The following is a 27665-nucleotide window of genomic DNA, read 5'->3' on the forward strand; positions in this document are numbered from 1 at the left end:
GAATTTGGTTGGATTAGATATTGTTTCCCATAAAGCCTGATGATAACCTTACAAAATGTGTCCATGCTTTCTTGTGTGGTTCTGTCGGACATCCTTAAATATTAAACAAATGAATTCATTGTGGCTTTGAACCCCAGTTGACGAAGTGCAGTTGTGCACTTTTAGTAAGTCGTAATCCCCCCCCCCCCGGTCATCTCACGTCCATGGAACATCTTTTCATCATAAATAGAACTCTCCTAAATGTAATCTTTTACTAGTTCTTCACGTTCTTCGCAATTTCTGTTGATTTGTAATCTTCTTGACATTTGTGTGGACTGTTGGCTTTCTTTGGCTATAGCAACGGTTGTAGACTTGTAGCCAACAATAAACAAAACTATATAGCAATCGTCATCGGATTAAAAGTTCATGAGTTGTGAAGTGGAGATGAGTTTTTCTATATGAGAAAAAAAGGTAAATGTGATATTTTTTCTTAAGTACTAAAAAATTATGCGTAACGGTCACAAGACTGCTAGTTTTCAGTATTTAGGCAATGAATTATTTTTTAAAGAAGAGCATGGAAGTACGTGGTAAATCCCTCATACCGCAAAATTTCAGTGTTAAATTAGGATAGTGGGCGTCGTTCACCACCACCCCCACCTGCCAACTCATCAACTTGGACGGTATTACATGATCCATACCGACCTTTCTAAGGGGTTATTTGGAACCAGTCACCTAAGCCAATATAATATGCTAATCGACTCAAAGGCTCTATTTAAGTTGTTTATAAATCTAACCAGACTGATTCAGATGAATTCTTTTAGTGAACTAAACACACTTTTATGCTAGTCTACCTCCTAATGGAATTATTAAAAAGCTACCAAACAGTTCGTAACTTGTTAAAAGAAACTTTAAAGTAAAAATAAGTAAATAAATAAATAACTAAATTTGGTTTATTGAAAATCTGAAATGATTAGTAATGGGCCTTTGCTTACCTGTTTAACCAAAAAGGCTAAAAAGTGAAATCCAAGATATCATTTAATTTGCGATCTTCTTGTCTTGCCAGTTTTTGGTATTTTCTTGTTTTTATCCTAGTTCTTCTAGATATTAAATTAAATTAAAACAAGTTTTTATGTATTTTCCTTTATTATTAATTAATAATGCATGTTATGGGCTCAAATATAATAAATAGATGGCTTTTGGGTCAAAAGGTGAAGGACATATTCCAATATATGTAGTTTTGGCCGACAATAAACAACGTCGTCGTCCCACTATGGATGGAATACAAAGTGAGATGCTTATCCTTTGTCTCACTGCTACACACGCCAAGTTCATGGCGGACAAAGATATATCTTCAAGTCTTGTACATTTTCACTTCATATCTTCTTTTCATCCATAGTCTTAAACCTACATCCTAGGTTCATGTCACAAGTCACAACACAACTTCCATGTGCCTGTCACTTCATTAAAGTAAAGCATTCGATGGGCGCGTCGTATTCAATACATAGGTTTAACTAAAAAGTCGGAAATTTATACAAGCATTATGATAAGTAATAACAACATAAATATATGGTTCGCGATACAAAAAGGACGAGTTTCATACGACAACACGACTTAAGTTTTTTATGAATTATTATTAATCAGATTTTCTGGATGACAACCGAGTTGGCGAGGCCAGCCTGCTCGATGGTCTGGGTTGGATCAGTGAGGACTTTGGGTGGGAACCCAACCGTCTGCAGCTGATAGGCCCGTGAACCGTCTGGTCTGGATGCATTAATGAAGGATCGAATATCGGCGACGGTGTGATGGTGGTTGAAGTGAGCAATCATCCGAGTGCCGTCAGCTAACCGAAGTTGAATAGAGGTGGATGGTAATGTGGGGTCTAGAACAAGACCGCCAGAAGTAGTGGAGGTATCGGTGGCGGCAGTTGAAGTATTGGCGGCAGGTGCTGCTTCGTCTGTGTTTCTGCCGAGTGTTCTTCCGACTCCTTGAAATGCAACTTGGGGTGCCACCACGGGTTCCTACAAGATGAATAATATATGTAAAACAGAAACATAATAAAAAAATAAGGAAGATTTTTTTAAAAAAATATTGAGGAGACTCACGGTACGGTTTTCATCCCGCCTTATCAGATTGACGTGAACCGAGGATCTTCTATCTGCAGGCTCGAGCTCTCTTGGACACTCGGATTTCTTGATGCTCTGCATAAATATTGTGCAAAAACTTGATTATTAAAAAGAAAAGACAAGAGGTGGACAGGTTGCCAAACGAGTGCAAGTGACTATTTATGCGGATCAAACTGGGATAGGTTAAACTGGAATTTAATAAATAACTAATTTACAGTTACATAAAAATTACAATTATAAAGAAATTATATTTTTTGATATAGTAGTTAGGAGTAGGTAAACGAATCAAACGGAACACAAACAGAGCATGTTCGTGATCGTTCGTTTAACTTTAACCGACAAACGTTCAGGCACTAAAAATTAAACGAATGGGGTTGTCTTGTTCATGTTTGTTCGTTAAGAAAATGAACGCGTTCGTGTATGTTCGCTCGTTATTCGTTAATAGTATAAACGAACATAAACGAACACAACAGACATAACTGAAGACAGATGAAAAAACATATACAGGAGTAATTTGACGAACATCAATTAATAGTGAACGTGAACATCAATTTGTCGGACTTAAAAAATTTATAAAACTAGACTAAATTTGTAATAGGCTTAAGAAATTAAATGAATATATAAAGGATTATTAACAAACAAACTTAAAACAAACCTAAACTAACAAAAATAAACGAACATAAATGAAGAGTGAACGTTAATGAACGTTCACGAACATATACAAACAAACAATACATGAGTTTCATGTTAGTCCATTTAACTAAACGAACGGAAACTTCTGTTCATGTTCGTCCATTTAATAAATATATAAACATAAACAAACTTTCCGCTGAACGATTCTGATGCACACCCACAGATCTGGTCAACCCATCTGACTCGTTTAGAGCGGTTACATATGCCTTATGTCAGTTACCAGAATTGGAGGAGCTAACAATGGGGGGTTTTACCTTCTTTGGTTTCTAAGTATCATAGAGGTAAAAATTAGGGATGTTGATGTTTTATTCATCAAATTAGTTCTTGTTACCTTTGTGACCGGAGATTAGCCATAATTATAAAATGCGCTAAGCGCACTCAAGGCGCGTAGGCCTCAAAAAAAAAGCGGGGGCCAGAAAAAAAAGGCGCACTTAAATGAAAAAATTAAACATGTATTATGTATATATGAAATTAATACTATTCATCAAATAAAATAAACAAAAGCTATTATATAACATTTAATAATTAATATCATCTTATTAGTATCAAAAGTTCTAAAATAGTCAAGATTCATATGTAATTTCAAAACTGAATAACAAAATGTTCAATGTAATTCCTTTGACCTCTCCTAAATCTAAGTTTCGATAACACTCCTTGCGTTTCTTTTGGTCGGCTTTTATCTTCTCATGTTCTTGTCGTAGACAATACTTAAGTGCTCGCCTAGGAGCTAGAAGCGCATTTATTGAGCCTTGCCTGAAAAATGGGCCTATGCGCAAGAAGCAAGGGCTTTTAACTATGAGATTAGCTTATCTCGAATCAGGCCTCTATCTTAATTTTACTATCTCAGATTCTCAGTTCTTATCAGGTTCGCTAAACGTCTGGTTCGTTTAAAAGGTTGTTAACCATTTCAATACACTGTAAGTCTATGACCAACTTTCAGCCATTTGGCAAGTTCCAATTGTATCCAAGTTTTTAATTTTTCGGTTTTACCCATCTAGCCCATTAACGACACAATACCAATATTATAATAAGCAAAAAAAATACCACCTTTAACTCAAGAAAACTGTTATATTCATTGTATTACCAACCTCAAGAAAAGATGCATTTTCAGGGTCATCGAGCCTCCTCAAAGGTCCATCATTAACAGTGAAACCGTTTCTCCAGAAAACAATATTGTGGACCACATTCTGCGGTTGCTCCGGGGCAGCAGCTGGTGCAGGTGCTGACTCACCACTCAGTGATCTTCCCGTGCCTGTAAAACTTTGAGAAGGACGGGCACTTTCCATGGGCCCCTCCACACCGCCTAATTGCCTCGCTTGGTTAAATATTTCATCCACATCGTTACGCTTGTTAGGATCTTGAACAAGCATACCACTGCAAATAACAATTTCAACAAATATCAGTAACATAACAATATATACAAACTACCTTGTGTGAATTAATACTTAATATTGAAACTAAACCATGTTACCATACCATAAAACATATACAGATTACAGAAGATCTAAATATAGTGATCCATAATAAAACTAATTTTTTTCACAAAAAAGATGAATCATGTTTCTGCACATCAAGCAATAACTTTTACACGAAAATCTATCAAAAGCTTTAAGCTTGATCGATTATTTTAGAGCTTATACATAAATCCAGACTCCACATTTGTGAAATTTCTGATCATTGAACCCAAACTAACCAAGCAGTTTTCTACCTCATACTGAAAGTTTTCAAAATGTGTTAATAAATATTGGTTTGACAAAAAAAATTCTTTTTTTATTGCTATAAATTTTACATGAAAATCTTTCAAAAGCTTTAAGCTTGATCGATTAGTTATGAACATATACATAATTACAAACTCCACATTGGTGAAATTCTGATTATTGAATCCTAATTAACCAAGCAGTTTTCCACCTTATAATGAAAGTTTTCAAAATATGTGATAATAAATTTTGGTTTGACAAAAGAAACAGTCTTTTTATTGCGAATTGAAGCGATAATTATTAGTTTTCAATTTTCTGATAACACTTACAGCTATCCTGATGATTACAGCAAATTTTCAGTTGATGATCCTAGTTTTGATATTTCATTGTAATCCTATATGGTTTTGTTTAATACTTACAACTATCTACTTTGCTAGTTACAAATTACTTTGATATTATAATACAAAAGAACAATGGAAAAAAAAAAGATTTTTAAAAAGAGGCAATTTCATAGAATAGTAACCAAGTTTCAAAAGTGTTCCAATTAGGTCACTCAAATTTTAAAAGGGTTCCAATTAAATCACTCAACTTTCATATTTTAATATTTTATTAGATTTAAGGTTTTAACATGTTTTTTAGTATGTTTCTTTTTCATTTCACTTAGGAAATTTTTTTTTATTTTTTTATTAATGTTGACGTTGATTTTTTTTTTAATTTTAATATAATTAACGTTTTCTTTATTTTTTAAATTTAACTATATATATTGCAAATCCCGACCCCCCACATCTTATCGTCCATTGCTTTCTTGACACACAAAAAAATCGTTGAGACTTGATTTGAAGAGTTAGTGACCCGATTTGACGAAAACTTGCATGAGTGACCTAATTGGAACACTTTTGAAACTTGGTTACTATTCTATGACATTTTACCTAAATGAACTGTTTGGATACATTGATGTTGATGCTATTTATTTAAGGGCTTGCAAAAAATTTACTGCATATAGATGCCACGAAAGGCCGAGAATCCAAGATTAATAATACAAATTAATAATATGAAGATTTTAATGACTGAAAGGATAAATGTTGCGAAACACAGTCACTTATCTTTTTGGCAAGTTGGAATGTTATCAGATGTGTTTTTTTATTATTATTTTACTAAAAGGGTATAATAGTAAAGAAATGTAACTTTTTCTTCTTTTCCTCCCATCTCGGGAACACATAAATGTTTGATTTCCTTTCTATTTTAATTCATTTTCCTTTCTTTTCTCTTGTTAAATGAAACTCGGGAACACAGCGTTAGAGTTAACATAATCAGATATAAATATGCAGAAAGAATCTCAATTATTGGAGACAAATTGGAAATAACCCACCTACCCTATCATTAGTCAACTAACTATCTAATCCCAGATCATCAAATTAATCCTTTCAAATTACACATTCGCAAAACCCTAATTCCTTAAAGCTGCAATCTTTCCACTCTCAATTCACAGGCCACAAACAGTAATAAGACGAATGATGTTTCTGAACATCAAGCTACAAATTTCACACGAAAATCTTTCGAGAACTTTAAGCTCGATCGATTACTGTAGAACGTATACATAAATCCAGACTCCACATTGGATAAATTTCTGATCATTAAATCCTAATTAACCAAGCAGGTTTCTACCTTATAGTGAAAGTTTTCAAAATGTGTTAATAAATATCGGTATGACACTTTTTATTACTAATTGAAGCCATAATTATAGGTTTTCAAGCTACAACTTTTACACGAAAATCTTTCAAAAGCTTTAAGCTTGATCGATTACTTTAAAGCATATACATATATTAAATCCAGACTCCACACTGGATAAATTTCCGATTACCGAACCCAAATTAACCAAGCAGTTTTCTACCTACCTTATAGTGAAAGTTTTGGAATTGTTTTACTAACTAAAATTTAGATATTTTTATTGCGAATCAAAGCCATAATTATCTAGAGTTAAACATAATCAAATATATATATCAATTATTGAGATAAACTTGGCATAACCTACCAAGTACCAACCATATCCATGGTTGTAAAAATCCCGCCAAAATCAAGGGTTTCAGGAGAGATTCCAGCAAAAATCGACGGTTTCCAGCGAGATTCCGCCCAAAATCAAGGGTTTCAGGCGAGATTCCAGCAAAATTCAGCGGTTTCCTACGAGATTCCAGCCAAAATGTGTTTGTGCATGTATAAAACTAAAAATTACATATAAAAAAATGTGTGCTTGTGCAAACATAAAATTGAAAATTATACATTAAATCCGATTAATCCCGAATAATCACTAGTCCCCACCCCACCGCCCAAATAGCGATTTTTACAACACCGGTCCCTACCCACCTCCCGACCGAGTGAGTTCCACAACACTGAGTCCTATCTTTAATCAACTAATTATTATCTGATCTCAATTCATCAAATTGCAGACCCATTTCTACAATTCTCTCAATTTACAGACCCACAAACAGTAAAACTAACAACTTATGCAAACTTTAAGATAATTAATTAAATAATAGTAATAATAATAAAAGTGTAAACCTTTTTTCGCCGCCGGTATAGTACTCCTGAGGGCCATCGGAGTCACTGTCGGAATCATTAGCGGATGGCCGGTTCAAATCGGATAGGGTCCGAATACCGCCGGGTCGACTGGTTGAGGGTTTCACAGGTTTCTTATTATTATCACGAGAACTCATTTTGTTCTTTTTGGTTTCGTCAAGATTCCTCTGTGTGTTTGTTTGTTTGTTAGTTGGTAACTCAATTTGCAAGAAACATAAAGATGGGGGTGGGGTATGTATTATAAACCAACAAACTTTTGTTTGGATTTACAAAGTCGGTTTAGTTAGGGAGCGTTAAAGCTGATTTGACAAGGGTTAACGAGTGTCATGTCACTTTCTTTATGGGTTAAGGGATGTAAGATCGGTTAAAATGTCACAAAATGATTTAAACATTAAATTGTATATTAATTAAGGGGGGTTAAGGAGGTTAAACACTTTACTATGGTGAAGTGGAGTGAAATGGGGTAATCAAGAATATAAACGAGGTTCGATTATGAAAGATTGCTTAACCATAGACTTAACTGAATGTGCGGCTATTTTTTTTCTTTGTTCGAGTTTAAATTGGTTCGGTTATGGTGTACTAAGCTCAATTATGAAGTTTCGAAAATGAAATATGTTGGTTCCAACTTCTAATCTTGGTTATGGTGTTTCAGGCCTGCAACATAAATTTGAATGTTCGAGGTTGGAACTTGGAAAGAGGTGTAAAAGATTGAAGTGGAGGTATAAATTTTGGAACACGTAAACATAGAAGGTTTGGTTTGGTTCGGTTCAGTTAAAGTCAGTTAACGGGGACACATTAATTGTGACCATAACCGAATGGTCTGTTACTCACTTAATCATATTCACTTAATCATAATCATTGATTTTGTTCAGTTATGGTTAATTTTGGTTAATAATTTCTGTTAACGATACGGTTTTCTATTATGGTTCGATTTTTCCTCTCCCGTACTTTATGTGATGTTAGATTTTTTTTGTCTTTTCTTTTTCATTTGTGTACGACCAATTACTACATTTTACGGTTTTTACCAATCAATAAACATATTTAAGTTTATTCAAATTTTTATTTACAAACATAACCTCCACAACGTCAATGATTTAGTGGTAACACCTGAACTAATCAAGTCCCTAAAACAAAGTCATTGAGTTAAAACTGGAAAGGTAATATTATAGAAAGAGTTAAAAGGATAGTTTCTTTGTCATAAAAAGATCTGAAATGCACATTTACTCCTTAAGATTCAACTTAACTAATGATAGTTGTCATGTTAAGTTTAAGATGACTATTTAAGTTGGATATTTTAAGTTTAAGTTGGATATATGACATTTTATAAGTTTGTAGAGATATATACGAAATTATCCTTTATACATTAACATAAATAAAACCATTACTTTATATACTTTATTATTATTTACTAATTTATTATTATGACTTTAAAATAAGAAGTTAATTCATACAAACACTAATATAAATTCATATCAAGATACTGTAAATCCGTAATTACTTTCGTGTTTTTTTTTACTAAATTATAAAAAGGAAGTCCGTGGTCCCTCAATTATTTACTTCTTTAATTTCACCACTAAGCATGTTCATTTTCTTACTCTATGAACTCAAAACAGGCTTACATTGTTGGAAAAGTTATTCCACTTTATGAAAAACAGGAATATTTGAAACTGGTAAAAAAGAAAAAAATTTGTGGCTAGTGGAATCCGATCAATCATTCCACTTGTTGCATCATTTTTAAGTCGAAGACTATCAATCATTCCATTTCTGAATTCTGTTTATATGATGGCAAATAAATCCAATTCCAGCTTTAACTGGAGTAACAACGATGACGATGACGATCACCAGGCTGACTCCGCCTCCGAAGACAAAGGACGGTATTCTGGCACGTCACGACGGAGCGTGGCAGCTAGTTTACGAGATTTTGCAGAGAGTATGTTGATGAGACACGAGGCAGAGCTAGAGATGATAAAAGCAAGAGAAGCGTTGAGGATTGAGGCGGAGAACCAGAGACTGGAGAGAGAGAATGAGTTAACGGAGTTAATGTTGAAGACGCAGTTGCAGCTTACGTCGTTTATTTGTTCGCAAGCATGTGATCGGAAACGAAAGCGCACTGAAGAAGACGGTAGTGACTCCGACGTGTCAGATGCAAGGTAAAAACCATTAACATCTCCATTAACAAACCGGATTTTGTATTTTATTTTTACAACTTATAGCTAATTATATGCAGGAAAGGAGCAATGTTACTAAGCTTACTGCACTTCAATTTCGGCATATGATACGATACCAGAGTTGGTGTCGATTGCTAAATTTACGTATGCAAAATTTCTATTTTTATCCAAATGTATGATTAATTAATTAGAACTAAGCATCCAAATTATATGTTTATCTAGAAATCCAATATGATTTACAGATATAGTTTTTAAAGAAATTCATATTTGGGGGGAGAGTTACGCTCGGGTTTCGGGGTTGCAGAGGCAAGCAGAACCTTATGTCGTTCTGAAGCGCTCTCGAGGTACTCTTGTAATGGTGGAAGAGAAGAACCGTCTTCATCTTTTTGTACTTGACCTCGTATAACCTATCATTCACAAGTACATTAAGTTACATCAAACTAGTTACAATATTGAATGATGTCCTACAGTGTAGGCATCGGTTACCTTTGATGCCCAACGTCTCTCTGCTTGTTGACATACGTCTCTAATATCACGTCCAGACATTCTGATTTGTATATAACATAGTTAGAAACAGCAATAAAGTTAAAAAAAACAAGAAAAAAATATGCAATAATTAATCTTCAGTAGCTGCAGCGAATTCAGCTAACTCGATCTTTGTTAAGTGTTTTGCATATTGAGCTGCGATCTCCTGACGAGTTTGATTATCAGGTAGACCAAAAGTAATCATGGAGTCAAACCGACTGAGAAAGAGTTACAAATTAGAAAAGCCGTTTCGCTTCTTTAAATTTATGAAATTATGTTTAAAAACAAAAAACCTTAATAAAGCAGGATCAAGATCTTGTTTTCTATTGGTTGCAGCTATTACCACTACTTTTTTGTCCTGCTCAAACCCATCAATCTGCAATACATAACATAAACTTTAACATACACGGTAAGTTGACTAACAATTCGGAGGTCAACCATAAGTGAAAGAAACGTTACCTGACGTAATATGACTGACAAGATTCTACGAGTAGCTTCATGAGTTTCACTATCACGAGAAGTAGCAAAGGAATCCACCTGTTTTATAATCAGATGTGGTTGAAACCAAAACATAAGACACATAGATTCCTTCACAACAACAAAAAAAAACATAATTAAACTCTGTTTGCATAAATACCTCATCGAGGAATATGATTGCACCATTGGGGATTTCTTTAGCAAGTGTAAACACTTTACCCAACAACCTTTCACTTTCGCCAAAATATTTTGACATGATCACCTCCAATGGCACATAGAACAACGGGGCACCCTGTATAATACAACAATATCCTTTTAACAAGAAAATAATCTTATAAAAATGCTAATGTGTTGTTTCATGTAGAAAAGGATATATAATCTTATACAAATTACCGCTTGATTAGCTATAACACGAGCACACGATGTCTTCCCGGTACCTGATATTAAGAGAACAAGTGAAGCACGTTAGTTTCAAGCTTTTAGTAAGTCAACTTAAGTCAAGATACAGATATTCATGAGAAACCTGGTGGGCCTTCGAACAGTACTGCACGGGGTCTATTTGACTCAAACTTGCACCGTGTTCCACGAGCAATTTCATCATAAACCTCTGGACTTTGAAGAGCTAGTAGTATTGTGCCCTCTATATCTCTACATACAAACAATCGAAAATGAAAAGATAAGTCAACAAGCTTATTATTTAAAACAGATTCACACCTTTTCTGTTGATTATATCCTGCAATGTTTTCCCATGAAATCTCAGACTTTGGGCTCTCTAATTTAGGCTCCTTAAGTCCATAGATCTTGACCCCCATGCCCTCTAGACTGCTGACTGACTTATCAGTTGACAGGTTACGTGATGTATCTCCTCTTCTATCCAAAACCCTATTTTGTCCCACTCCCGCTAATTTTAACACGGATACTAAAGCTTCAAGCTCATCATCACTAAAGCTTCCTTGTTTTATGAACTCCATTTCCTACATAATTATGATAAGAGATAATAATATGTTAGCGTATATCAGATGCAAAATCAGATTTAGATGTGGTTTTATAGGGATTGGAGATAACTGCTTTATCAGAACTAATGAGTGATTTGAACACCAGAATGAAAAGATCTCCATCATTGCTGTTATCCTTGACATCTTCCTTAGGAACCACAGGACGGTTGAGTGTTAACTGCCAAGCAACACCACTGGAATTGAACATAACAGACAACCATAAGTAACAATGTTCGAAGTAATAAAGTGAATGTTAAAGTAAAGTCTTTAAACTTGCCTATCCCAGGCACGCAAATTCATATCTGAACCTGTAGCTCGCTCCTCAACTTTGACACCAAGATTTGCAACAATGTTTGAAATCAAAAGTGCAACTTCACATGTAGGAGGAACTTGGAACTTGATTGTAACCTACAGTGTAACATTGAATAAGTTACATGCAAGATGACTACCAAAGAATATTAAGTGTGTTGTATACAGAAAGCAACTAAATAACCTTCGGGCCCTTGACAGCAATAGTAAAACGAGGAAAAGAACCATACTTCATGTCTTTGCTTTTAAGCAGCTTTTCTAACCGAGCTCTTTCTTTTTTGGCAATAGCCTCCATATCAACATGTGTTGAAGGTGGTGATTCAGGTGGCAAAGGTGCTTTAGCCTCAGCCTGTAAAAAAGCAAATCTTAATAATAAACTGTAGAGCTATGAACAATACATTTGAACATAAAAAATAACAACTCCATACAAACCTCGGGTGCATCCGCATAGGCTACGTCTACTAGACCAAGTCCAAGTAACCCTGCTAGCATAGCAGGTAGAATATTTGATTGTAAGTGTGGCTGTTGGGCTTGTGAGTACCCACAGGCGCCAATTCTGAACCTGTAATAAGATGTCATGTATGTTTGATTAACCTGTGTAAGATTAATGTTTTATTGAGTATGAAAACCTATAAAAATACAACTATGTATGTTTGATGGCGCTTGTGTAGGGTATTTTGTGAATGGAAAACAATTTAAATTCATTTGAGTTGGTTATTTTGTGTAGGGTTTGTGTACTAAAATTATCTACTTTGTAAAATACTTTTTGCTTGGTTGAAATTATATGTAAAAAAAATCAAATAACTTATTTGGGCATTGTAGTCAAGATCTCTTGAGAATTGCTAAAATCAAATTGGATTAATAATCAACAATTTATAACCAACCATTAATTAGTAATTGTTAACAAAAAAAAAAGACTGCATACTTTACCAGTGTACCCTTATAAATAATTAAATATGAAAATACAAAAAGACAATTATTGATTGGTTGGAATGACTTCTCGCATCTCTCGCACTAAGATCACTTCTCGCATGAACCAATCCCTATGTGTGTGTAATTATACATATATACAAACAAAACACACCCATTTTCAAAACCCTTTCAAAACTTCCCTCACTCCGTCAATTTCACAGTTTCATTTGCTCACTTCAAGTTTTCAGGCAACTAGAAGTTTGTTTTCAGATACATTATATCCAACTTCAAGCATCTTTCTTATAAAAAATTGCACGTTACTACAAGTTTGTGTAAAAGCTACAAATTTGTTTTTATGTACATTATATCCAACTTCTTTCATGCTTCTTATAAACTCTTAAAGTGAAAAAAAAAATAACTAATGCTCGGAAACTCGATCGATACTTACTCAATTGAAAAATATCGTCCAATTTTGCCTAGGTTCGATTTTGGCTCGGTTTGAAAATGAGCCGATCGGCTCGGTTCAGTTTGTAAACGAACCAAACACAAGCAAGCCCTCGCTCGGTTCAGTTCGGCTCATAAACAGCCCATTAATGACAAGAAAGTCTCCCTAAAAAAATTGAATTCATCTAAAGCAACAGCAATTAAATAAATAATTAACTAGCGTTTAGATCAAATACAAATGAAATTAACCTGCTAATTGTGAGAATCAAGTAGAGTAATTATATATACAACATAGTGTAATTATAACATAGATGTAATTACATAATTACACTATGTTGTATATATAATTACTCTAATTGATTCTCACAGTTAGCACGTTAATTTCATTTGCACGTTAACTTTCCCCTAATTAACTAAATCTCTACAATATTAAACTTACAACTAATTAATTTAGCTTCTCAAATAATAATATTTCTAACCAGTGTAACAGTACGGTCAACTGATAAATGAACCGGCACACAAAATTGAAAACAATAAACCGTATTAAATTACTAATAAATAATAATTACAAGGAAATTGATTGACTTACAGTCCGTAAAGGCGGATTTGCAGGTGCTAGGGTTTTGCGAAGTGAGATTGTACGGCAGGCATGGATTGTTCGAGCAAGACGACGAGTCGATGCCATGACATGAAATATTATTGTCTTTGATTTGTCAGTCAAGTCATGTAGAACAACAATGGCGGTCAAGCAAGTGTGAAATGAAACCTGCCATTCTACTACAGAGGCTCTTTTAGCTTGAGATGATTAGATTGGGCTTGTTTGGTTAATTTGTGGGCTATAGTCCAATCAGGCCTGATGACAGAGGTGCACAAAACTAAAAGAACCCGGTTCCGGACATGACCCGGAACTGGACCCGGTTGTACCCAGCCAGCGGGTCCGTCCCAGGTTTTGGGTTTCTCCACATGACTGGACCCGACTTGAACATCTCTACCCGGTCAAAACCCAACCCTATCCCGGTCAAATACTTGACAATACCCAAAACCGGTTCATACTCGGTTTCGGTTCCTAAAAATGCCTGGTTTGTAGGGTTGTTCAAAAAGCTCGCGGCTCGAAGTTCGGACTCGTGGCTCGCTTTATAAAAGCTTGATCAAAATTAGCTAAAAATAACTTAATTTGAAACAACCTGAGCTGAGTTGGCCTGTTTTTGTAACCGAGCCAGACCTATCCCAAGCTAGGATTGGGCTCGATCTTAGGCTCGTTTAACGTCAAAATTAAGCTAGAGCCTAGCTAAGATGCCTCGATTAACTTCGAGCTCGAACCCACCCTGGCTCAACTTGGGATCGACTCATTAACAACCCTATCGGTTTATGCACTTAATAGTCCAAGATGACATTATTAAGTTGGGGTATTTAAGTGTATTCATGTGTTTTGATGCCTACAAACATTTTTATAAAGACTAACTAGGAGGAGATTTTATGTGAGGAGGTCTTGAAGAACTAAGGAAAATCAATTGGGTGGTTTGGGATACTATAGTGAAGCCCAAACAGTGTGGAGGGCTACTGGGCTAGGCATAGGTTGCCTCAGACCGATAAATTTGGCTCTTGTCAAATGTCAAATGGTGGTAGCGGTGAAGAATGGAAAATGATGGTCTTTGGACGAGGTGCGTGAAATTATCTTTTGTACCTAGTTTCAGGTAGATGGGCAATTGCCTAGGCAATCCATCCGCGGACCGTGGCATATCATTGCAAATATTGGTAAAAACTTCACCTCTATCGGGATCAACCTGAACGGGTTTATTAACTTATTTTAGAATTACACTTTGTTGGAGACTTAAATGGAGGTCTTGTGAGGGGTAGTTTGGGATTTTATTGTTAAGTGGATATTGTAGGGGTTTTTTTATGATTTTTTTTACGTTGTTATCCTTTGTTCTCTCATCTCCCTGATTTTAATATATTTTCATTGATATAAAAAAAACTCAATATTCTAATGATGTTTTATTTATAAATATAACTATATAAGTAGTCCATATGTATTTAAAAACAAACTAATTTTTATTTTTTATGGTATTTTGTCATGAGAAGTCACTTAATAATATTGTCATGTTAAAGTCTCTGAACATGTTATAAAAAAGTACGAAGAGTCATCAACCTAGTCCTGATATATCAAAGTTCTTACACTTGTTTAGAATGTATATATTTGTGAAGAAAAATATTAATAACAATGACTCGTTATTAAATAAGTTAAAATAAGGTTTAACAAATTTTTTGTTCGGAAAAGTTGAAGTTCACATCAATTTAAAAGAAACAGTCATATTTTATTTTCGCAATTAAATGCATTCAAGATAATTGTAAAAAGTTTAGTATAACAAAGTTAGGTTGAGAGTCTTTTTCATGATATTTGGCATGCTTGTGAAGTTTAGCATGTAAAACTCATGTCGATGTTATTTCATAGAAAATATCATTTTTTTTTCTTCAATACTTAATGATTGGTCAATATATAGGTATGTCTTCACTCTTTTTCAACCCCCAACTATACAAGTTATGTGAGACTGGGATGTACTACCAATTTTCTCAATGTGTTACCTGTTACGTCAAAGTCACGTCACACTCATCTACACTTTATTTCACAATATCGTGAAAATACTCCTCATTTCGCTTTCATTCATTCTCGTACAAAATAGTAATATTTATGTATTGAAAAGTAAATTAAATTGGTGGGGGTGGAGGGGATTTTCTCAATGAATATTCCCTACAGTTTTCATTGATGTTGGACCCAATATGAGGGGGGCGGTGTTTGTCGCTGGCCCAATGGCCACACCACAACATGCACAAATTGGTAGATTAACATTGACACCTTATAGCCTAATGTTACAGTTTTACTTTCGACCTAGGGTTCTTCTGCGTTTTTTCGACGAGTGTTCTTTACATTTTTTCTTCCATCGCTAATGATTATCTTTCATACGTTTTAGGGACCATCGCCACCACCGACGGTTTTCAACACCATTGAAACTCCATCTTCCCTTCTCAAACCAGTTCTTCACACCAATGATTTTCCCATTTGATCAAATCGAACATGCACATCATTAAGCCCTTGTCGAAAAAACACATGGAACCATTGTCAGCAAAGCCCACAAAAATCGAATATTAAAAAGGGGGAATGAGATGGAGAGGCGGTAATGCTAGGGCATATGTGGTTGTGTTTCTGGTGGCTATCGACGTGGTGGTGTTTCTAGCAGTGATTGCAGGCGAGGTGGTGGTAGTGGTGGGTGGCTTGGTAGTGTTGAATACTTTTATCTTCGTCATGCTAATCTATTATTTAGTCAATAGTTATATAGGGGTGGGTTATAATAAAAAGAAATAGTTTTCTAGAAAGAGTAAGAATAAATCTAAGTCATTGGACATATGATCTAGTGGTTGAGATTGATAGTTTTTAAAATACCAAATAGTTTCCTAGGATCAAGGATTTAAGCTAAATAGTTTCCTAACTCTAAATTTTATGTTATTCCTACTCTTCCTACAAAACTATGTCTTTTTATTTTAACCATTTTCTAGTTATATATATATATATATGTGTGTGTGTGTTATTTGAGATTTTAATGTGGTTTAATATATTATTTGGTTTAAATAAAATCAAAAAGACCAACTCACATGTCACTTAATCGCCACATTATCAAAATTAAAGTTGTTGACTATTTATTTAATTGGGATTGTTATTGGTAATAAAACTAAAATGTAGGGATTCATCGATCATATTGTTACATGGGATTATTATTGTTAAATGGTTAATCACTTAATTGTTTGGTTAATGAAATCCAATTTTCTTCCTTTCTTTTTATGTATGTTTTATGTTCACAATTAACTGCATTATAGATAAGTGTATAGAGTTTAAAATAACAATGTTAAGTTGAAATAACAACTAACTTGTTTTAGTGACAGATATGTATGTCTTTTAATTAAAAAGGTTGTGGGTGAAATACAGATATAGAAAAAAATATTGGTAGTTAATAAGTAAATAAATAAATAACCAGAAGTTAGGTTGAGTAGTTTTCACGATATTTGGCATGTTTATGAAGTTTAGCATGTAAAACTCACGTTGATGTTATTTCATAAAATATATCAAATTTGTTGGTTTCTTCTAGGGAAGAGATCGGGACCGTACCGGTCCCGGTCCCAAAAATCACGGATTTTTGGTACCGGTACCGGTATCGGGACGGGACCGAGACGGCACCGGTATTTAAGGTAAATTTTCGGGAAATACCGGTCCCGTACCATACCGATACCGAAATTCAAAACGTTGGTACCGATTCAGTACCGATTTCGGTAACGATACCGATACCAATCAGTTTCGGTCCTGAATTTGCCCATCCCTATTTTCTTCTATAACTAATGGTTAGTTAATAAATATTAAATAGGGCATGTGTCTCCAATCTTTTTAAACCCTTCAACCACACAAACTATGTAAATCTGTAATGTCACTTGAAAATTTTTAATAAATACTTTGCATCTTCTTAGCAAACTATTATGCTTTATTTAGTTGATATTTTTAATAAAAATTTTGAGCTAGCCCCGTTGGTTATGTCAATGAACATTAGAACTATGCTTCTTTGTGAGTGATTTAATTGCAAATGTCATCGCTAACTGGCTCAACCTAGCCTTAAACGCCTTCAAGTTATCTCTAGTTGCAGGGAAAACCCACCCGCCCAAAGACCCACTAATGGTAAAACTCGGACACATAATTTTACAACTATAAAACTAGATTTTAACTTTAGAAAAAAACACAATCTTTCTTTAAAACAATCTACGTTCATATATCAATTCTCAATTTCATTTCTACTTGTTAACGAACACATAATTTTAATATGTTTTATTTTTTATAATATATAATATATGGTTTTTAATAATACATAGTTACACAGTTCATATGGTCAGAGAGATTGATTGATTAAATGTCGACACACGCTTCCTGCAAAAGTAATTGATCAATTTTAAAGATTTTTCAGCATACGTTTCGTATTATTTCTTATACAGTTCATATTGATTAATTTTCATGATTTTTCAAAAACCTACAAGCATACGATTCGTATTCTTTCTTATATAGTTCGTATGGTCATGTTAGATTTATATGCTTCGTATGAAACGTTATACATCTCGTCTTGCATGTAAAATGGAGTATACGGATTATACACAAAAGAATATGGTTCGTATAGTTTTTATAGTATATGACTCGTATAGTTTTTTATATAAGTTGTATGTCTTCGTTGATTTGACTTACGTAAGTGATTATTCCATACGTTGCGTATATCAGCATAGTTTTTTATATGAGTCGTATGTCTTCGTTGATTTGACTTACTTAAGTGATTATTCCATACGTTGCGTAAGTCAGCATACGTTTCGCATAAAGTCTATGATAAGATGGGGGAATGGTGTCAAGTGTTTGTAAATGGTGTATCAATAGCATAGCCCAAAATTAATAATAAAGTATTTGTAATAAATAATATGTATGTTTTCGAGGTGAAATACAAATACTATACTTTATTTAGTTAAAGTCGTAAGCTATAATAAAGTAGAAAGAAACATTCTGACACGTTACAAAGCTGCTACTTTCAATTTCCATTAAATATTTTACACATTAAAAAAAGAAACTAAAATCCCAAATATTAAAAATAAAAAACAAATTAAAAAAAAAGTCAAAACACTTTCTAAGTAAACAAACTCCTCAAATTAAACAACCCGGTAGCAGCACCGCCGCCGTTCACCGTCGTCACACCACCCTTCCCGCCGGCGTTACAACTCATCCGTTGCCGGTAACCAATACACGTAGGCACATTCACATTAACATTCACATTATTCAACACCTTACCCTTTGCTCCTAAGCTCCGGGTCTGCCCGACCCGTTTAGCTTGCCAAACCGGACTACTCCGACCCAAATGAACCCCGGGTCGGGCCGGGCTGGTGGGCCACTTCCGGTACTTATCTCCGGTGGAGTTACTCCGGGAACACGGCGCACTGCTTACTTTCCGGCCACCACCGGCCACCGTCCGCTGCCGGCTTCCGGTGGTCCCCGCCGATCTGCTTCTCGAAAACGGCCATAGATTAATATTCAACTCTGCCGTACCCGTCACACCACCGCCGCCGGAACCACCGCCTCCGCCGGAATTTCCGCCGGAATTTTTTTTCTTCTTTTTTTCTGAGTCTTTGGTTTCTGGGTTCTTTTTAAAAATACCTTTCCAACGTTTAGAAGCAGTGAAAGTTGTTTTTTTATCTGGGTCTTGGGTAAGTGAAGGTGGGTTAATGTTTATGGTGGTAATATGATTAATATCTGGTGGGTCGTCGGTGGTGAGGAGGCGGAGGGGTAGTAAGACGCCGTCGGAGAATAACTGGTCGGCGGAGTGGAGAGTGGGTTGTTGGGTAGATGGGTTTCTGACCTGCCAGAATTCGAATTCCGGTGAACTGGTGGTGGTGGTGGTTGGGGTTTCCATTGAAGAGAAGAAAGTAGTTGAGTTGTGTGAAGGTGTGGGATTGTGTACTATTATTATTATTGTTATGGTTATTATTCATGGAAGTGAAGGCGTGGATAATATCAGCCAGTTAAAATATGATATGATATATAATATATAATGTGATGCATTGAAAATGGAAATGAAAACGAGTGACGAGATCTTGAATATCTTTTTGAAGTTAATAAATGGATTAAATCCAACTAAATCTTTATTTGGTTAACTTGAGTATCACTAAACTCTATAAATAAATTAGTGGAGTTGTAACAATAGTTAAACTAGGGTATAGACACGCGTGACACACGGGTGAAAGAACATGTCACTACAAATAATAAATTTAAACATACGGCCAATTAAGATAATAGTTGTTGCAGGTTTGTTACAAAACTATTATCAAATTACATTATCTATAGATTCAAACTTAAAATTTATAATAACTTAAATTAAACCGTACCAACAAAAGAAATTAACAAAACAACTAAACAGGTTCTTGATATTAAAACATCAGCAACATCTTCAAAACTTATACCAACACAAACTTCAAATTCCTAAACACCTGAAAATTTACAAAAACAATACAAAAATTCATTAAAATTAATTTAACATAACAACATGTTTAATAATTAATAACATCTAAGGATTGTTACTAAGTCTAAAAAATTGTTGTCAATATAATTCTTTTATTAAACCTATGAACAATATGTAATGTAAAGTATTAATATATTACCTTTTACTTCCTAATCGGACAACAAACTTTCAGAATAACAATCATAATAACTTTGATAGTGTAAAAAGGTCTTTAACATCTACTACTTGTATTAAATATAAGAACAATACGTAAAGAGTTATATTTTACCTTAATGTTCGTCATCAGACTCAAAATTGTTGGGAAAATCTTCATAATCACTCTCATAATTAGAACATTCTTCTAACCATTTGACCTTCGAACTAACCTCAGCTTCCAGCTCAAGATGCGCAAGTTCTTTTCTTGCATTTGCTAACTTTAACACGTCAAGCTCCCTTAACATCACAAAGTCATCATGTAAGGCCCCGTCACCGGTAACCCTACTTTCGAGTTGGATTTACTCATAAACACAGTTCTAAATATCAGAGTTAATTAAAAACTTTACGCGGAATATAAAACTTTCATAAAACATTACATATCAATTCATAATCATGTCTTAAAACATTCCTCTTGTCTTTCAAAATCAAAACATAACTTATAAAACATATCAGATCTTCAGATGCCAGGCTTTAGTCTTCTGCCATGTGTCCTCCACTCAAGCCAGCTGTCTCATCCTACTCACCTGCGTGCATACTAAAAGTCAGCTACGCTGAGTGAGTTCTAGTTAATCATACAATACCATACAATACCTTATTACATACATACGTACTTAACCTCATAACTTTCTTTCATACACACATAAGTACTCATACCTTCATTCTTACTTACATACTTTCTTTCTTACTTACATACTTTCTTTACATTCATAATCATACGTTTTAAAGAGCCTTTCGCCCTATAACCTCACAGATATTATAAGGGTCTGGTCCCTAACATCACATATATTATAAGGGTCTGGTCCCTAACATCACAGATATTATGAGGGTCTGGTCCCTATCCTCACAGATATTGTAAGGGTCTGGTCCCTAACATCACAGATATTATAAGGGTCTGGTCCCTTGTTTGCGAATATTAGTAGGGTTCGATTCCCTCTTCGTTACCATACAACCATACATCATACCTCGAGTATTATTAGGGCTCGGTACCCTTTTCGTAACCATACAACCATACAACCGTCATTTCCTTCTTTTATTAACTTTATTACGTTCATACACATAAACATACATATCATACTTACCATATTTATAACGTTACAACCTGACAGTACGTGCAATATCCGAAGATCGTTCACGTACCATCAAGCAATCATTCATACATATCACATATATCACATATGGCATACACTTATCACTTAGGATAAATGTATTAACAACACATCAAGTATGCACACAGCCCCGAAAACATAACAAGGAATGGGGCTAGAAACTCACCTGGATCCTGTTACGCTCGCCGTTGATCGTAATTCCTTTCTTTAACTGGGCTCGGCTAACTGTATAATATTTACACATATCAATTAACTACTACTACTCGTTTTGTATTTCTATCTATATATGACCCACAACGAACGGGGGTCCGGGGGCAGCGCCCCTGGCAGCGGGGTTCTAGGGGCGGCAGCCCCTAGCGGGGTCCAAGGGGCAGAGCCCCTGGCTGGGGTTAAGCTGCCAGGTCAGCTTGGAAAAATTTTATTTTCGATAACTGCCTTAACACATTTTCCATTAGGTTTTTAATTTATTTTCTAAACGAACTTCACTTCAGGCGAAGTTGAACCTCGGGCGAACTTGGCTTCAGGCGAAGTTAAACCTTAGGCGAACTTGGCTTCAGGCGAAGTTAAACCTTAGGCGAACTTGGCTTCAGGCGAAGTTAAACCTTAGGCGAACTTGGCTTCAGGCGAAGTTAACCTTAGGCGAACTTGGCCGTAGGCGAAGTTATCCTTAGGCGAACTTGGCTTCAGGCGAAGTTAAACCTTAGGCGAAGTTACGCTTGAAGGCGAAGTTCATCAGGCGAACTTAATCTTGCAGGCGAAGTTATCGCGCTGCAGATCTGTTTGCCCATAAATCCTTCGTTTCTTAGCCAAATAACTCGATTTTGGTACCCACGGAATCGTATGATCGGCGCCTACAAATCCCAACCATCAAATCGGCCTAAAATCGACGTTTTAGGGGTCCGATTTGGGCAGTTTGGGTTTCGGGTCCGGTTAACCCATCCAATCCTAACCATTTTCAGTAATATTAGCTTTGGTGGATTTGTTCTTACCTTACCAACTCAGATCTATCAACAAAATCTCGGGTCTCGGCTTCGAATCTTGATCGGTTAGAATGTGTGTGTTTTGAGTGTGTGAAGAAAGAAGGTGGAAATGAAAGATTGGGTTTGGGATGGGATATTTATATCCCTTTAAGCCCACGGACTCGAGGCCCATTCTCATTTAACCCATCTTACGCAATCTAAGCCCAACTCCCTCCTTACTCGACATTAAATAATTAACAACGTGAAATCACTAAACATAACTTTCTTTATTTATAATTAAAATTTCAGGATGTTACACATCACACGACAATAGTTGTTTAGGCTTAAAATTCTTATACTCTTCATTCTCAAACCAGATAACAACCTTGTTTTGATAAGGGTAAAAGGACCACTCCCTTACATGTTCATAAGGTAAAACCTCTTGATAAAGATCATGAAAGAAATTATGTAAAACATTTATCAAATTTGTTTCTTCTTCACATGGCAAATTCTTCCTAAGACCGATCTGATGTATCTGATGTTTAAACTGATTATCGAACAACATGACTGATTCAATATTATCTTTTTCTAACGTTGCTAAATTGCTAAATACAAATTGATACTTACGGAATAGTTTACAAAACCTCCAGTTCATAATCGTTGCCATTATTGGAGTTTAGGTATGTTGAGAAACTTAGTATTGTTAAAGAAGAAGAAGATGAAGAGGATTAAAATGGAAAAAAAGAAAATTGATATAAGAAGTGACGGTTTTATTGTTCCAAGAAAATTAATGATGAAATCTATCTAGTTATTATAATGTATAGTTAGCCTATAGTTAATAATATTTAATTAAATAGTATGATAAATATCTTAAATATTTTACATTAAAAAGTAAATATTAAAAAGGTAACTTATAAAACGAATTTTAAAAAAACAGGTTTATATCCAGAAAATTTGTTTATAATATTAAAAATAACAAATTATTTATAATTAAATAAAAAAATTAAATATAGGATACCAAAAAAATATTAAACAAAACAAGTTAAGTACAAATGTTGTAAAGTGTAAAACGAAATAAATTACATTATAACCATTACATTTATTATGAGATTCCAAATTGAATTACATATGAAATTTAAACAATTAACATTCTATGTTTGCAAAAATTTCCTTATAAACAACATTTGTTGTTTTATTTATAAACTTTGATTCTTTTTCGAGTATCACTAACTTAATACCATCTCTAGTCTTCACTCGTGACAAAGCAACATAAAGTTGACCGTGAGAAAATACTGGATCTTTAAGATACAATCCAACTCTTGAAATTGATTGAGTTTGACTATTGTTGATTGTCATGGCAAAACATACGGATATAGGAAACTGTCTTCTTTTTAATTTGAACGGAAGTTTCTTATCAGTTGGTGTAAGACTTACTCGACTAATTAGAGTGCGATATCCGATATTCGTACCAGAGACAACTTTTGCTTCAATTACACGCCTACCGAGACTAACAACTTGAAGGCACATTCCATTGCATAGACCTTTTTTATGATTAATATTCCTTAATAGCATGATGGGAACACCAAATTTAAGAACCAACCTATGATTAGGCATTCCTGACATCTTTAAACCATTTAACAAATCAGGGGAATACAACTGTGGATTAACAGCGTCGGAAACGTCTTCAGATTCAGCCAAACTGTCGGAACTTAAATATTGGACTTCGTCACCAGGAAAGAGGGCTAACATACGTTCATTAATTTCTTGAACCACCTCATTCAAAGGTGCAAGCAGTGCGCGGTCCTGAAAGTAAGTAAGTTCGTTGAATCTATCTAATATATCAGGATATATAAACCTTATTAAATCACCAATGGGATCAACTGAGTTCAATATCAACAGATCATCTGGAATATCAATAACCGACTCTCCGTCATTTGGACACCGAGTGTTCCTTGACCTATGTCTAACAGCCAGTCCGCAAACTCTTTGATGTTTTCAACGTCTGAAGATCGACATCCAACTGTAAGCCTCATGTTCTTAGTTAGTTTAAGAACCTTACACTTAGACCAGATATAAGAAGAATTGATGCAAGCATTGACACATTCACTTCTGGTACCGTTAGTTACAACGGGCAAAATTTGACGAAAATCACCACAAAAAACAACAACCTTACCTCCAAAAAGTGCTTCGGAAGTATTTGCAGAATCACCATTCATAACATCGTTTAAAGTTCCGTCTAAAGCTTCAAAAGCATGCTTATGAATCATTGGTGCTTCATCCCAAATTTTCAAGCTTGTCTGTCTCAATAACTCATAGACGTCGGTATTTCCTTTAACCTAATTATAAGAAAAAAGAAAAAAAATAAATACATAGCGTAACCTTTTTAAAGTGAATTTATATTCGAATAACAAATACAACGATATATAAAAAAACTAATAATATTAAAAGTAACAAAAAGTATTTTGTAATATTACCGGACAGATGGAATCTTCGCTCAAATTAATGGGTATCAAAAATCTCGAATGTGCTGTTCTTCCACCCTCCAACAGCAAAGAAGCAATCCCGCTTGAAGCAACATTCAACACAACGTCTCCCTTTGCCCTTATAGATGCAGATAATGTCTTCCATAAATAAGTTTTTCCAGTACCACCGTAACCATACACAAAAAACACGCCACCTTTTTTATCCACCAAAGCGTTCATTATTTCATTATAAACCCCTCTCTGTTCATCAGTTAACGAATCAAATAGATGATTAAATTCGTTATTCATGGTCTCTGTATCATATGAAAGCTCTTCCACCATCAACGGATTAGTTGCTCTTGAAATTGTTTCTATATCTGGAAAAAGCATTTGTTGATGTCTCTAAGACTTGAGTTGTTGCAAATTAAAAAAATTTCAATTTCCAGGAGTGCTAAGTTTTTTAGCTGCTCTTCATTAAGAATCAAACCTGAAATAAAATTAATAAGCAAATAAAATAATATAATATAAAAATTAATTGATGTTAGATTACTGGAATAATTGAAAAGATTATAATATACATAAATCTTACCAGGGTTGTTTTGATCTTTTTGTTGTTTGTATAGAATACCGTCAACTAAAAGTTGCCAAGTACTTTCCCAAACAAAATGAGGTCTAGATAAACTATAAGTAATCAACATTGTAGCAAATAAATTCCTTAAATAATATCCGGTAGAAGTGTGACTTGCTTCTTCAATTGCTTCTATGTATTCCTTATCATCATCTAAAAGACCTCTTTTGTAACACGCATCTCGAAAAGTTTCACATACAACTCCATCAACTGTTTGAATATCTTCAAAACATTCAGGCCCTTTAACCTTATTTAATAATATTCTTAGATAGTAAGCTTCGTCGAATGCAGCTAGAACAGCATGAACTCTACCGATTGCAAAACCCCTCTGCCGAGGTTCCGATTTACGACATTGTTTTTTTTCAAACATACTTTGTTGGAAACTCAGCATATGTGAGAGTCTTTGCAAGGTCATACTTCTTATTACACTCAAACCAACCGGTAAACATGGAAGAAGCATTGGTTATATTGTTTAAAATATCTTCAATATCTTCGTTAGCACCATATATTACCTGCTGTTCACCGGGTAAATGAAAAGCAAGCCTCATAACAGACGGAAACCTATAATGCACGTCAAATCCGAATATCCTCCATGCAGCCTCGCATGCAGACACATATCTGCAATCATAAAATGCTTTGATTTCATCTAAATTAGGATCTTGGTTATCACCATTTTTATTTTGTACAAGCGAAATTGTTGCTCGGTCTGGACCCTTGTTAATGTATTTAAACAAATACTTTATAGATCCATCTTGATTGCACCACTCAACGTTAACATGTGCTTGAAATTTCTTTAATAGAGTCTTGTTGTATGGAACGACAGTTATATTATCCATCATTATATCTGACTTAACAACATATTGACCGTTATCTCTTCTTTTGCATACCGGAAAACCGTTTGAATCAACAGCTGTTTCATCATTAAAAATTTTAGGAAAATTTTTGGAGCATCTTTTGTTTACCATGCAGGTGCACTTCGGTTAGCATCACCACATGGACCGTGAATCATATGATCAGATACAAGCTTGTATAGGTCTGGATCAGTGTCTTTGTTTGGTATCTCAGCAGAAATAAATTTATCTACATCTTTTGGATTATGAATCTTGCTACCCGGATGCATAAATATGCAAATATGGGCATGCGGTAGACCCCTTTTTTGAAACTCTATCGTGTAAACAAATAATAAAAGTTAATATTCAACAACATATAAATATTATTAACATTTATAACATACAAGTAGCTCTTCTATTATAATTGTATATTCATAGAATTAAATAAAATTACCTGCTTGAACCCTTCCAAACAAAGACTTATCCTTCACCAATTTAATCATTGCATCAAGCTACACCTTGAAAAGCCGACATAATATATCAGGTCTATCTTCCGAGTTTAACTTTGTATCCTTAAGAAATTTTTTAACTTCTGGCCAATTGGGATTACATGTTATGGTTATGAAAAAATCGGGATACCCGAACCATCTACAAAGACACATAGCGTCTAGATAATTTTGCATCATATATCTTGCACCGCCAGTAAATGAAGATGGTAGAATAACACGTTGACCAGCCGTTGAAACATTAGTATTTCCAACAGCTTGCATACCTCGTAAACTTTGGTAAGTATCGCACCTAAGTTCATGTTGTTTACCTCGTATAAAATGTAATCTTTGAGCCTCAATCATCGTATATTTATCAACTAAAATTTGCTGAAACAAACGCCTACCATTTAACATGGTTGAAAACGTATTTGGCCTATCTTGAATACGATAAGCAAAAAACTCACGCATTGTAACCTTCTTGCGTGCTGTGGTTGATGAAGACGAAACATTCTTATGAAGTATATTTACCTGATAACCATCCTCACCAAAAGGATGAAATAACGGGTATTGAAGAGGTGCATAAGATGGATGAAGTTCACTGATACGCTTTAACGAACCAGACTTCTTTGTAACAATTATATCTCGGTTGTCAACAACATCACCAATATCGCCAACGATTAAAGCAGCAACTTCAGAACTGGATGGTAAGTTATATTGTCTAGCATCATGCTGTCTTGTTCCAATAATACGCAACTTCAAATCTAGTTGTGGTTTTCTTCAAAACAATCTCGTACCATTAGATATGCTTGGACCAAATGATTATTTGAATCTAACATTGTCTTCAAATAATTAATAATATGCTTTTCTTGGTCATCGACCTTTGAATTATTTTCACTGCCAATAAAAAAAATTTATAGTTTGATTAAATACAATAAAAATTAAACTAAAACAAAAATATGATAAATAAAGTAGAAGAATATTGTTAAGGTAATTACCCAAATACACATTGACGATTT

At 34.6% G+C, this 27665-nt stretch overlaps 5 protein-coding genes across 5 annotated transcripts; 1 reads left to right on the forward strand and 4 right to left on the reverse strand.

Annotated features, from left to right (window-relative positions):
- Positions 1-1462: 1462 nt before the first annotated feature.
- Positions 1463-7268, reverse strand: LOC143554650 (plant UBX domain-containing protein 4-like). Its single transcript, XM_077044360.1, has 4 exons — positions 7049-7268; positions 3884-4169; positions 2082-2177; positions 1463-1997 (listed from the first exon to the last, which is right to left on the reverse strand). The coding sequence occupies exons 1-4, from the start codon at positions 7201-7203 to the stop codon at positions 1617-1619; spliced, it is 918 nt and encodes a 305-aa protein (XP_076900475.1). The 5' UTR covers positions 7204-7268; the 3' UTR covers positions 1463-1616.
- A 1477-nt stretch (positions 7269-8745) lies between these two features.
- LOC143554652 (uncharacterized protein At4g22160-like) lies at positions 8746-9437 on the forward strand. The gene is made up of 2 exons (XM_077044361.1): positions 8746-9216; positions 9294-9437. The coding sequence occupies exons 1-2, from the start codon at positions 8846-8848 to the stop codon at positions 9340-9342; spliced, it is 420 nt and encodes a 139-aa protein (XP_076900476.1). The 5' UTR covers positions 8746-8845; the 3' UTR covers positions 9343-9437.
- LOC143554649 (26S proteasome regulatory subunit 6B homolog) lies at positions 9338-12045 on the reverse strand. Its single transcript, XM_077044359.1, has 13 exons — positions 11973-12045; positions 11725-11889; positions 11509-11639; positions 11302-11425; positions 10951-11210; positions 10760-10884; positions 10630-10673; positions 10397-10528; positions 10219-10296; positions 10053-10135; positions 9862-9977; positions 9721-9788; positions 9338-9641 (listed from the first exon to the last, which is right to left on the reverse strand). Exons 1-13 carry the CDS (start codon positions 12030-12032, stop codon positions 9486-9488), a joined length of 1542 nt encoding a protein of 513 aa, XP_076900474.1. The 5' UTR covers positions 12033-12045; the 3' UTR covers positions 9338-9485.
- Positions 12046-18595: 6550 nt separating this feature from the next.
- On the reverse strand, positions 18596-19375 carry LOC143554648 (uncharacterized). Its single transcript, XM_077044358.1, has one exon. The coding sequence runs from the start codon at positions 19373-19375 to the stop codon at positions 18596-18598; it is 780 nt and encodes a 259-aa protein (XP_076900473.1).
- Positions 19376-23384: 4009 nt separating this feature from the next.
- LOC143554654 (uncharacterized) lies at positions 23385-25093 on the reverse strand. The gene is made up of 3 exons (XM_077044363.1): positions 24716-25093; positions 24166-24577; positions 23385-24073 (listed from the first exon to the last, which is right to left on the reverse strand). The coding sequence occupies exons 1-3, from the start codon at positions 25091-25093 to the stop codon at positions 23385-23387; spliced, it is 1479 nt and encodes a 492-aa protein (XP_076900478.1).
- Positions 25094-27665: the final 2572 nt, after the last annotated feature.

This window comes from Bidens hawaiensis, unplaced genomic scaffold (assembly GCF_021521415.1).
Source record: "Bidens hawaiensis isolate Kalapana, Puna unplaced genomic scaffold, B.hawaiensis_p1.1 tig00017777_1, whole genome shotgun sequence".
Taxonomy (NCBI): domain Eukaryota; kingdom Viridiplantae; phylum Streptophyta; class Magnoliopsida; order Asterales; family Asteraceae; genus Bidens; species Bidens hawaiensis.

What these genes read in the sequence shown, in the direction of transcription:
- LOC143554649 (XM_077044359.1), bottom strand. Translation starts at nt 12,032, where the DNA reads ATGCTAGCAGGGTTACTTGGACTTGGTCTAGTAGACGTAGCCTATGCG. An exon ending in GGATATAATCAACAGAAAAG is followed by an intron (nt 10,885 to 10,950) that starts GTGTGAATCTGT and finishes GTTTGTATGTAG; the next exon opens with AGATATAGAGGGCACAATAC. An exon ending in CAATCATATTCCTCGATGAG is followed by an intron (nt 10,297 to 10,396) that starts GTATTTATGCAA and finishes ATTATAAAACAG; the next exon opens with GTGGATTCCTTTGCTACTTC.
- LOC143554654 (XM_077044363.1), bottom strand. Translation starts at nt 25,093, where the DNA reads ATGCTTTTTCCAGATATAGAAACAATTTCAAGAGCAACTAATCCGTTG. An exon ending in GCGAAGATTCCATCTGTCCG is followed by an intron (nt 24,578 to 24,715) that starts GTAATATTACAA and finishes TCTTATAATTAG; the next exon opens with GTTAAAGGAAATACCGACGT. An exon ending in CGGTGTCCAAATGACGGAGA is followed by an intron (nt 24,074 to 24,165) that starts GTCGGTTATTGA and finishes CTGATATATTAG; the next exon opens with ATAGATTCAACGAACTTACT.
- LOC143554648 (XM_077044358.1), bottom strand. Translation starts at nt 19,375, where the DNA reads ATGGAAACCCCAACCACCACCACCACCAGTTCACCGGAATTCGAATTC.
- LOC143554650 (XM_077044360.1), bottom strand. Translation starts at nt 7,203, where the DNA reads ATGAGTTCTCGTGATAATAATAAGAAACCTGTGAAACCCTCAACCAGT. An exon ending in TATACCGGCGGCGAAAAAAG is followed by an intron (nt 4,170 to 7,048) that starts GTTTACACTTTT and finishes TGTTATTTGCAG; the next exon opens with TGGTATGCTTGTTCAAGATC. An exon ending in AAAATGCATCTTTTCTTGAG is followed by an intron (nt 2,178 to 3,883) that starts GTTGGTAATACA and finishes ATATTTATGCAG; the next exon opens with AGCATCAAGAAATCCGAGTG.
- LOC143554652 (XM_077044361.1), top strand. Translation starts at nt 8,846, where the DNA reads ATGATGGCAAATAAATCCAATTCCAGCTTTAACTGGAGTAACAACGAT. An exon ending in TCCGACGTGTCAGATGCAAG is followed by an intron (nt 9,217 to 9,293) that starts GTAAAAACCATT and finishes AATTATATGCAG; the next exon opens with GAAAGGAGCAATGTTACTAA.